This window comes from Bombina bombina, unplaced genomic scaffold (assembly GCF_027579735.1).
Source record: "Bombina bombina isolate aBomBom1 unplaced genomic scaffold, aBomBom1.pri scaffold_949, whole genome shotgun sequence".
Lineage (NCBI taxonomy): Eukaryota > Metazoa > Chordata > Amphibia > Anura > Bombinatoridae > Bombina > Bombina bombina.
The window spans coordinates 116,549-128,932 of record NW_026511539.1 but is presented as its reverse complement, the minus strand read 5'-3'; the positions used below and the strand labels follow the sequence as shown (position 1 = coordinate 128,932).

The following is a 12,384-nucleotide window of genomic DNA, read 5'->3' as shown; positions in this document are numbered from 1 at the left end:
TAACAACTTATATTATATGCGGGCTTGTGCACACAAACCGCATCTTCTCATGTAAGCCTGTCTCAAATACCAGCACATTTTTTACACACACTAGGGAGGTGACAGTCACATACAGGAGGGTGAGGAGGATGGGTATTTATCAGAGTCTCACATATTCAGGTGTCTCACACACACAGCTGTCTGTTATTGTCAGATTAGGGTGTCACACACACAACTGTCTGTTATTGTCGATTAGGGTGACACACACAGCTGTCTGTTATTGTCAGATTAGGGGTGTCACACACAGCTGTCTGTTGTCAGATTAGGGGTGTCACACACAGCTGCTGTTATTGTCAGGTTTAGGGGTCACACACACAGCTGTCTGTTATTGTCGATTAGGGGTGTCACACACAGCTGTCTGTTATTGTCAGATTAGGGGTGTCACAAACACAGCTGTCTGTTATTGTCAGATTAGGGGTATCACACACACACAGCTGTCTGTTATTGTCAGATTAGGGGTGTCACACACACAGCTGTCTGTTATTGTCAGATTAGGGGTGTCACACACAGCTGTCTGTTATTGTCAGATTAGGGGTGTCACACACACAGCTGTCTGTTATTGTCAGATTAGGGGTGTCACACACACAGCTGTTGTTATCAGATTAGGGGTGTCACACACACAACTGTCTGTTATTGTCAGATAGGGGGTGTCACACACACAGCTGTCTGTTATTGTCAGATTAGGGGTGTCACACACAGCTGTCTGTTATTGTCAGATTAGGGGTGTCACACACACAGCTGTCTGTTATTGTCAGATTAGGGGTGTCACACACACAGCTGTCTGTTATTGTCAGATTAGGGGTGTCACACACAGCTGTCTGTTATTGTCAGATTAGGGGTGTCACACACAGCTGTCTGTTATTGTCAGATTAGGGGTGTCACACACAGCTGTCTGTTATTGTCAGATTAGGGTGTCACACACAGCTGTCTGTTATTGTCAGATTAGGGGTGCCACACACACACAGCTGTCTGTTATTGTCAGATTAGGGGTGCACACACAGCTGTCTGTTTATTGTCAGATTAGGGTGTCACACACACACAGCTGTCTGTTATTGTCAGATTAGGGGTGTCTCACACACACATACAGCTGTCTGTTATTGTCAGATTAGGGGTGTCACACACACAGCTGTCTGTTATTGTCAGATTAGGGGTGTCTCACACACACAGCTGTCTGTTATTGTCAGATTAGGGGTGCACACACACAGCTGTCTGTTATTGTCAGATTAGGGTTCTCACACACACAGCTGTCTGTTATTGTCAGATTAGGGGTGTCACACACACAGCTGTCTGTTATTGTCAGATTAGGGGTGTCACACACACAGCTGTCTGTTATTGTCAGATTAGGGGTGTCACACACACAGCTGTCTGTTTTGTCAGATTAGGGGTGTCACACACACACAGCTGTCTGTTATTGTCAGATTAGGGTGTCACACACACAGCTGTCTGTTATTGTCAGATTAGGGGTGTCACACACACACAGCTGTCTGTTATTGTCAGATTAGGGGTGCCACACACACATCTGTCTGTTATTGTCAGATTAGGGGTGTCCACACACACACAGCTGTCTGTTATTGTCAGATTAGGGGTGTCACACAACACAGCTGTCTGTTATTGTCAGATTAGGGGTGTCACACACACAGCTGTCTGTTATTGTCAGATTAGGGGTGTCTCACACACGCTGTCTGTTATTGTCAGATTAGGGGTGTCACACACAAGCTGTCTGTTATTGTCAGATTAGGGGTGTCACACACACAGCTGTCTGTTATTGTCAGATTAGGGTGTCACACACAGCTGTCTGTTATTGTCAGATTAGGGGTGTCACACACACACAGCTGTCTGTTATTGTCAGATTAGGGGTGTCACACACACAGCTGTCTGTTATTGTCAGATTAGGGGTGTCACACACAGCTCTGTTATTGTCAGATTAGGGGTGTCACACACACAGCTGTCTGTTATTGTCAGATTAGGGTGTCACACACACAGCTGTCTGTTATTGTCAGATTAGGGGTGTCACACACAGCTGTCTGTTATTGTCAGATTAGGGGTGTCACACCACACAGCTGTCTGTTATTGTCAGATTAGGGTGTCACACACAGCTGTCTGTTATTGTCAGATTAGGGTGTCACACACAGCTGTCTGTTATTGTCAGATTAGGGGTGTCACACACACACAGCTGTCTGTTATTGTCAGATTAGGGGTGTCACACACACAGCTGTCTGTTATTGTCAGATTAGGGGTGTCACACACACACAGCTGTCTGTTATTGTCAGATTAGGGGTGTCACACACACAGCTGTCTGTTATTGTCAGATTAGGGGTGTCCACACACACAACTGTCTGTTATTGTCAGATTAGGGGTGTTACACACACAGCTGTCTGTTATTGTCAGATTAGGGTGTCACACACACACAGCTGTCTGTTATTGTCAGATTAGGGGTGTCACACACACACAGCTGTCTGTTATTGTCAGATTAGGGGTGTCACACACACACACAGCTGTCTGTTATTGTCAGATTAGGGGTGTCACACACACAGCTGTCTGTTATTGTCAGATTAGGGGTGTCACACACACAGCTCTGTTATTGTCAGATTAGGGGTGTCACACACACTGTCTGTTATTGTCAGATTAGGGGTGTCACACACACAGCTGTCTGTTATTGTCAGATTAGGGGTGTCACACACACACTGTCTGTTATTGTCAGATTAGGGGTGTCACACACAGCTGTCTGTTATTGTCAGATTAGGGGTGTCACACACACAGCTGTCTGTTATTGTCAGATTAGGGGTGTCACACACACAGCTGTCTGTTATTGTCAGATTAGGGGTGTCACACACACAGCTGTCTGTTATTGTCAGATTAGGGGTGTCACAAACACACAGCTGTCTGTATTGTCAGATTAGGGGTGTCACACACACTCTGTCTGTTATTGTCAGATTAGGGGTGTCACACACACAGCTGTCTGTTATTGTCAGATTAGGGGTGTCACACACACAGCTGTCTGTTATTGTCAGATTAGGGGTGTTACACACAGCTGTCTGTTATTGTCAGATTAGGGGTGTCACACACACACAGCTGTCTGTTATTGTCAGATTAGGGGTGTCACACACACAGCTGTCTGTTATTGTCAGATTAGGGGTGTCACACACACAGCTGTCTGTTATTGTCAGATTAGGGGTGTCACACACAGCTGTCTGTTATTGTCAGATTAGGGGTGTCACACACACAGCTGTCTGTTATTGTCAGATTAGGGGTGTCACACACACAGCTGTCTGTTATTGTCAGATTAGGGGTGTCCACACACACAGCTGTCTGTTATTGTCAGATTAGGGGTGTCACACACACAAGCTGTCTGTTATTGTCAGATTAGGGGTGTCACACACACAGCTGTCTGTTATTGTCAGATTAGGGGTGTCACACACAGCTGTCTGTTATTGTCAGATTAGGGGTGTCACACACAGCTGTCTGTTATTGTCAGATTAGGGGTGTCACACACACAGCTGTCTGTTATTGTCAGATTAGGGGTGTCACACACAGCTGTCTGTTATTGTCAGATTAGGGGTGTCACACACAGCTGTCTGTTATTGTCAGATTAGGGGTGTCACACACATTACTGATGTACATGCAGACATACACACATATCCCTCGTGCAAATGCCTGCGACATTGGAGGTCTCTAGATACCTACAGCTGTGGTCTCGGTGTCAGACTGTCTCACTGTGCTGGGGGTCACTCTCTCCCGCAGTCTCCGCCTGTCTCTTCCTGTTGTGTCACGGGAGAAGGGTCTAGCTGCAGACTGGAGCAAAGTAGTCTATCTGCAGAGTGGAGCTCCACTCTAGACAGGAACATGTGACCTCCACTGCAATTTTTTTTCTATTTCAATAAAACTTTAATGTATCAAACAACCAATAGGCACAATTCTGAAATCAAAATTGCATTATTTTGGTTTATGGTGAGTGACATTTATAAGGTTAAGGCAAAGTATAAGCAAATGTAATGATTAATTTTTAAATAGATCAGGAAATCACAGGAGTAATTCTTTAGTTTTTTATGTATTATCTACTGTTTTATATGAACAATACTGAACTATTTAAAGCTCCACTCTACACAACAAAAATGTGACATCCACAACCTCCAGTTCTCTTTAAACAAGAAGAAGGTTTGCTGCTTTCTCTTTTTTTTTTTTTTACCATATTTAACCCCTTAGTGACCTGACTGTTGTACCAATTTTTTAGCGTTTAGCGACCAAGGCTGTTTTTACATTTCTGCGGTGTTGTGTTTAGCTGTAATTTTCCTCTTACTCCTTTACTGTACCCACACATATTATATACCGTTTTTCTCGCCATAACATTGACTTTCTACAGATACCATTATTTTCATCATATCTTATCATTTTTAATAAATATTTTTATAAATTATGATTAAAAATTTAAAAACCACACTTTTTTTTTTTACTTTTACCCCCAAAATCTGTTACGCATCTACAACCCGCAAGAAACAAGATGGCTAAACAGTTTCTTCATTTTGTCCGAGTTTTGAAATACCCCAATTTTCAATTTTTACGATTAACCTTTTTCTCCTTCAGTGACCTTTTAACCCCAACCCTCCCCCTAGATCTAACCCTCCCCCTAGATCTAACCCTCCCCTAGATCTAACCCTCCCCCTAGATCTAACCCTCCCCCTAGATCTAACCCTCCCCCTAGATCTAACCCTCCCCTAGATCTAACCCTTAGATCTAACCCTTAGATCTAACCCTAATCTACTAAGCCTAGATCTAACCCTCCCCTAGATCTAACCCTAGATCTACCACTAAGCCTAGATCTAACCACCTCTAGATCTAACCCTTCCCCTAGATACTAAGCCTCTACCCCTATCTAACCCTAGATCTAACCCTAGATCTACCACTAAGCCTAGATCTAACCCTAACCCTACATAACTATTTATTTTTATTATTTTTACTATTTAATTTTTTTTCATCTGTTACAACTGCGGTCCTTAAGGAGATAAAGGGATAGTAAATTCAAAATTTAACTTGCATGATTCAGATAGAACATGTCATTTTAAGACACTTATAAATTCACATCTATTTTTAAATGTGCTTTGTTCTCTTGTTATCCCTTGCTGAAAGAGAATACACACATATTCAACACTAGTGGGAGCTAGCTGCTGATTTTTGCCTGCACTCATTTGTCTTTTGCGATTGGATGACTATGGCTCCGTTCGGGCAGCGCTCCAAGCAAACTGGGACTCGCTTGTAGCGTTTTCCTCACATTTGCAAGTGAGATGCCTGGCGTTTTTGAGTGCTCTGATGATATAAGTCCCAGCGCTTCCATCGTACTGGAAAAGCTGTCACTTTTGAGAGCAAGCTCAGACGCTTGGCAACATGGCAGCCTCCACACACGTTTTGCTGTGGAGGCTGCCATGTTTTTATAAGCAGCAGAGGAGGGACAGGTGAGGCGGATAAGTCTGACAGCAGCATTTAGTACAGGGCAAATTGGAGATAGGCTAAGTAACCTATCTCCAATTTGCCCTGTACTAAATGCTGCTGTCATGCTTATCCGGTGTTATGCTGAGAATTGTTTCCCCAGTGTCTCTGGTTTCCCCTGCCTCTCGGCAAACATCGGAACTCTGACCCACCTCCATTCAGCTGCTCTCAGCTCAGCACCTGTAGTATTATTAGCTGAATGGGGCAGGATAAGCTACAGGGGCTGAGCTGAGAACAGCTGAATGAAGGTGGGTCAGAGTTCCAATGTTTGCCGAGAGGCAGGGGAAACCATTCTCGAACAACGGTGTTGTGTAAACAGCTTAAATAAAAATAATCCTCCACTAATAAAGAGAGACACAATTTAAACATTTTTACAGTCAGCTACAAGGGAGCTTATTTAAAAACGTTCATTATTGTGCAGCAGATCCCTTTGCGCATGCAATCGTTTTCTCTAAGCTCCCTTGCTTGTGACGTCACCTAGCGCCACGTCATCGCTGGAAGTGAAGCGCCTCCACTAGCTCCTGAGCGCTGCCCGAACGCGACCTATATGTGTTCATCTTGCTGCCAGTAGTGCAATGTTGTTCCTTCAGCAAAGGATAACAAGAGAACGAAGCAGATTTTATAATGGAAGTAAATTGGAAACTGCATGTTCTTTCTGATTTATAAAAGTCTGTTTTTGACTTGAGTGTCCCTTAAATGATTTTTTTTTTATTATGAAAATAACAATTTTGATTCTGACTATGACTAAGTTTCCTCCCATGTGCTTGACACAGGAGCCAGCAATCATTAAAGATCTACACATTGCTATACAATGGGTTGTCAAGAATGAGGCACTGTTCTGTGGGCGCATAACCATGCCAAGTTATGTGTCAATGAATGAAGATGACCGCCAGAAGCCCATAGATAACGTGATGCAAAGAGAAGAACCAGAAGCAAGGGAGCCATTCCTCTTTGTATTTCAGCACAGAGAAGATATGGAGTTGTTTTTGCAGGCATGTCTTGACCAACAGGGCCTCCAAGTTAATGCCATGTTCAACAAATGACTGATGGACAAGGGTGGTGGTGTGTTTCTGTTTAAATTATTGATAATAATAAAAAAATAAGATAATTAACACCATTTCTGAGTCAGTGCTTTAATAACACACTACCACAAGTATGAAGGTACAAGATAATTATAGGTAACAGTATATATATATATATATATATATATATATATATATATATATATATATAGCAGTAGCCTATTGTTGCTTCTGCTTTCATAGTATAAGGTTAGGGTTATAAGTTCAAATGGTTTCTGACCTTGATTGAACACGATTCTCCAGAGCTCCGGGGAACAGCAAGAAAGCACACAAGACAGAGAGTGTTTCTCACTAGTTCCGTTTACTGTAAGTATACACAGCAGTTATATAGCAGTCTCGCATCATGAGGCTACAGGAAATGCAGTTAGAGGAGTAAAATAAAATGTCCATATATGTCTATCTAAGAAACATGTTAAAGGAAGTTGTGGGTGTTGTTTGCTGTATTACAGACAATCATATGAGTTTCAAAATGCCCTCATGTGTCGGTTACAAGTCACCCACTAACATAATATACCCATCAACACACAGACACATAAAACACACAAAGACATAGAGACACACACACACTCAGACATCCAGAGAAAACAGAGAGACATACACTCTCAGAGAGACACCCACAGAAACTGCATATACATACACACACCCTCACAGAGACAACCAAAGAAAACACACAGACATACTCACCCACCCTCAAAGAGACATCCACATTTAAAAAAAAAGTCATACGCATCCACCCTCACAGAGGCATCAAGAGGAAATACACAAAGACATACATACACACACCCTCACAGGGACACAAATAGAAAAAGCACAAAGACATACTCACACACCCTCACAGACATACACGATAATGCACAAAGACATATACACCCACTCTCACAGAGAGACCAACAACAACAACAAAACAGTGTGTGACATGCATGATAAAAAAAATTGCAGAAATTAAGAGATCACTTTTTAAACAATCAGATTTGCAAATGTGCAAACAAAAATTAAACTCTATGAATTCAAAATTGTAGATTAATGTTATCAGTAGATGGTTAGATGAAGAAAAGTACTTTTAAAAGGTTGACATATGTTTGTGTTTTTTCCCCCAAACAAGATCAACACTTCAATTATGGTTTAAACATGTTCCCATCTGTCAGCTGTACTTATGGATTTTGAAAATGCTGTACTCTATATGGTCTTGGTGGAACCATAAGCCGTGGCACTAGGTCTCATACCATTAGATATGGTTAAATGCATGATTTAGGCTCGTTTGTATGTATTTCAAAATTAAGTCAGCTGTATTGTAAACTGAACAGTGTTAAGTTAACCTGTATCATTTGAAACACTGAGAAATCTTAGTTTGAAAGTATAACTTTTTATGCATATGTAAAAATCATAGATAAAATGCCTCCTTGCATCTGTAAAGTCCTTGCATAAAGTGGCAGTAAACTGAAATGTAGTTAAAATGTATATATTACAAAAAAAATATCTTTCAAAAGGGCAACTACCATTTGTGTATTAAGGAGGAAACCTTTATGCATGGCTTTAAATATAGAAATTTCTACAGCATTGTCAAATAATCATAAATACACTGCTGCAGATTGCTAAAAAAAATAAATGTTTTTTATGGACCCCCTGGCCCCACCATACTACTACCACACTGAAGTTACAATCAAAAATTACACAAAGAAATAAAAAAAATTACTATGTAAGTCCTACCTCCTCTGCAAATGAAAGTGCTCTGCCATCTGACTCAGACACACCACTGTACAAACTTAAAGGGCTACTGGACCCACATTTTTTCTTTCATTGATTCAGATAGAGCATGCAATTTTAAGCAGCTTTATCATTTATTCCTATTATAATTTTTTATTCATTCTCTTGCTATCTTTATTTGAAAAGTTAGGAATGGAAGCTTTGGAGCATGACTATTTTTTGTTCAGTACCCCTGGATAGAGTTTGCTAAAGGTGCCTGCATTTAGCCATCCAATAAGCAAGCGTAACCCAGGTTCTCAAACTAACATGGGCCGGCTCAAACGCTTTTATTTCTTCTTTTTCAGATAAATATAGGAAGAGAACGAAGAAAATTTGATAATAGAAGTAAATTAAAAGCTGCTTAAAATTGCATGCTCTATCTGAATCTAGAATGAAAAAAAATTGTGTTTAGTATCCTTTTAAGTGCCAAGTCTGTCTCACTACGCATAGTGGTTTAGTGCACACTCAAAAATCCTCTCAAATGCTAATGCTTTACTCATTTTAATAAAATTGACCACACTCAGTAGCACTCTGCTGTAATACCCTCTGGTGGCTGCCAAAATTGTTTAAAGAAAATAATAGTTGTTCTTGCCTCATGGGGAACCCTGGCCCATTTGGCCCCCTGACATGAGTCACCCCTGTAACCCCCTGATGGCACCCAGGTGTGATTTACGGAGATGATGTATTTATAACTTACAATAATCATTACTTTTGCTTATACTTTTGCCCTAAACAGAACATAAGTTAATGTAAAGAATGTGCTTATTTAACCTTATTAATAACAATCCAGCATAAACCACTGTCAATGAACATTAAGAACAGGAAAGCAAGGGCGGAGCCAACCGCCATAGCAATAGGTCGCACAGATACAGAGCTCCTGCACAATATTTACATTTTATGGCCTTAATATATGGATTGCATACTTCACTTATAGTTTTTTATTTTGGCAAAAGTAAGAAGTACATTTGGACTGCTTTCTGTGGTTCTCCATAGCAGAAGCTAACCGAACTTGGACTTTATGTCTCTAAGACCACGAGGAGGCTCAGCCTGGAGATCGACATCTATACTGGGAAACCCTCAAACGCAATCTCGTCAGCCTGCAAACTGAACCTATCGTTTTGTGGCTTAGGTGCTGATCGTAATTATTGCAGATCTTGTGTACCCTTAATTTGGGACCCCCCGGAGGTAATTCAAACATTCACATGGAGCCTCTCACCCCTACTACACGCAATTAAGTGCGCGCTGCACCACCACCAAGAATCTTTTCTAGCTCAGCTGGAGGCTGCTTTTTTTCTCCCTGCCACTAATACTTCTGCCGCGAACTTTGGGGACATTGCAACTAATGGCCCTTGTGATGAGGCGGACCTGCCTCCTCAGCAAATGCGATCCCGCGGGGCCGCGGACCTTCAGAGTCAGATGAGTGTTACCTTCTCAAGGGGGGATGGTGCCAAACCCGGTAGCCATTGCAGATACACCTACGGTCACAACAGCAGACTCTGCTACTAGTGACATTTGCTTCACAACGGGGAATCCTCCGGTCTCACGACGACAGAATTGGGAGAATGCTAACCAGATATCGTATGGGCCCCTCACAGTTCTTTACAGCAACATACATACAATTGATAGCTGCGGGGCCCTACGGAGGCAAATCCTACTCCCTATATTCTTCTCAGCTGTCTATGTGGACATACCTCTGGGGTGCATCTTACCTTACCTTAGCCTGCCTTGGTTAATAGATAGTCGCAGCAAACTGCAGGCCTGTGTAGCGAAACTGGAGGACCATGCGCTCCCAGACTGTGGAATTGGCTGATCTTCTATGGGACAATCCCTATGCATCCATATCTTGTTGGATGTTAACTACCATGCTCATCTGATAGCTAAGTCAATAGAGACATAGACGATACAGTTGGACATTACCAGATTTTGTTGCACCGTTTTTTTTTTGGGGGTTTCCTGGATTTCACAAGGTCCCACATTTATATGTTTGAGGAGTGAGCCATTCCTTATAATTATGCTTGTTTTTTAAAACGCTACCTAAGCACTCCTAATACCTATTAGTTGTTTTATATTTGAATGTATGTGTAATTGTTATCAGGCCATTTATGCGTAGCTTCTTATCCATGCTGATACTTATAAGAGTTGGTTAGCCTTTCCAGGATGTATCCTATTTACAGCCTAACGCTGCCTATGTACTATATTTCTGCTATTTGTGATAAGAGGCCCTAATCCCCATACATGTGTGCTTATACCATGCTACACTGAACCAATGTATATTGAAGTGGAACTACTGCTTTTGCCACCAAATCTTTTCCAGCATTCTCCTATTCACCTCATAAGAAGACCTCTTGTATTGCACATTTAGGGCTATTCAAATTAACATGCCGAGGTCACACCTTTTGATCCCAGCATGATTGGGTACACTATACATCAAAGTTTCCTCCTGTCTAGCTCAACTATGCTTTATTTATGCCAACCAAATTGTTTTATAGGATGTCCAGGATGTTTATATACTGTGTCATACTGTGTCATATTATACCTACAGGCTTCTTATTGTTTGCACCCCACTGTGAGCTGGCAGAGTTCTGATATTTTATTGCATGGGTTTCCCAATTCTACAAGCTCTCATACTACATGTATACTCATTGCACCTAAGTGCCATTTGTGGTGTGTGACTTCTCGCCGCCAGCGGCCGAGGCGGCGGGATGTCTATATTATGGATATAGCTTGTTAACACAATACAGCCCCACAGCGCATAAGCAATGTTTCAACTCTTTATTATTCACTAAGTTGTTTTGTTCCCAACATTATATCTGCAGTTGTTATATGATCCCGAACAAACTCTGATAGTTTCACGGTTACCCATACTATCACATATCTTTAGTAGTGCTTTAATCACAATGTCAGTTATAGCCTTTTCTATGCCCTGATCCCAGCTACCTAGGTTGTCCTACCTTCTGGAGCAGGCTGGACTGCACTCACATTTAATTGTGCAATATTCCCCCTCTATAATTATTGTTAGTACTCTTTGGCTCTTCCTACGGGTTCCATATTAAATTCCTAGATCTTAGAATATGGAATATAGCTTTATGTTTGCCCCAATTAGACCCTCCCCATTGCTATAAAAGTCCTGTTTTATCGCAAAAGATATACCGCTTACCAAGATGCGGAGCCCTATTACACTGTTTCTCCCAATTCAGCGTCCTCATCATAAGTATTACAAGGTACTTATCACACTTCAAATAACCACCTCCCCCCCCCCCCCCCTCACCACTATCTTATAATGTACCTCCTAGGAAGGGAGGACTAACTACGCGGTCTTTCTAACCAGTACCGCAACCTACCCCATCTATTTTTTATGTTTTTATGTGCAGCTTTTCACTCTACCATAAAATTGACTCTTTCCCTCCTACCCAGTCAAGCGAAACTGTTAAGCTTTATTTACAAATTGAGTTACAAGTTTTAAGTTTAGTATTTTCAATTTCAACACACTACACATATATTGCAAAAACTTGTTTTGCTGTGTTATAAAAATGAAATAAGGAAGACACATGATGACCACTCGCTACTTACAAATAGTGAAATATATGCCATAACTATTGTTTATATTTGACTTACTTTGAGAATTTTGAATATATTTTATTGGCAAGTTTGTGTATTATAAACATTCCTACAGATCTAGCTTATGTATATTTTTACATTCTTGTATATTCCTATGTGTATATGGCTTCGCAATATTATGCATGTAACCTTATTGCTTTTTCTTTGTCTTCAATAAAAAGAATATTTAAAAAAAAAAAAGAACAGGAAAGCAAAATATTTAGTTTTCTGAATTATTGTGTCTATTGATTGTTACGTTAAAGTCCATTTAAAAAAAAAAAAAAAATATTGAGTGGAGGTCAAATGTTTCCTATCTTGAGTGGAGCTCCAGTTTGGCACAAGTTTGTTTGCCATATAAAGCGTTGGTTCAGGCTTAGAACATATATCCACACAGAAATGAGTGTCGCAAATAATTTTAAACCTTTTTAAATACAAGTTACTT

At 41.0% G+C, this 12,384-nt stretch overlaps 1 protein-coding gene across 1 annotated transcript; it reads left to right on the top strand.

Moving 5' to 3' along the window:
- The first annotated feature begins 3,939 nt into the window (after nucleotides 1-3,939).
- LOC128643788 (structural maintenance of chromosomes protein 5-like) lies at nucleotides 3,940-6,637 on the top strand. The gene is made up of 2 exons (XM_053696601.1): nucleotides 3,940-3,987; nucleotides 6,294-6,637. Exons 1-2 carry the CDS (start codon nucleotides 3,985-3,987, stop codon nucleotides 6,561-6,563), a joined length of 273 nt encoding a protein of 90 aa, XP_053552576.1. The 5' UTR covers nucleotides 3,940-3,984; the 3' UTR covers nucleotides 6,564-6,637.
- The last annotated feature ends 5,747 nt before the right edge of the window (nucleotides 6,638-12,384 follow it).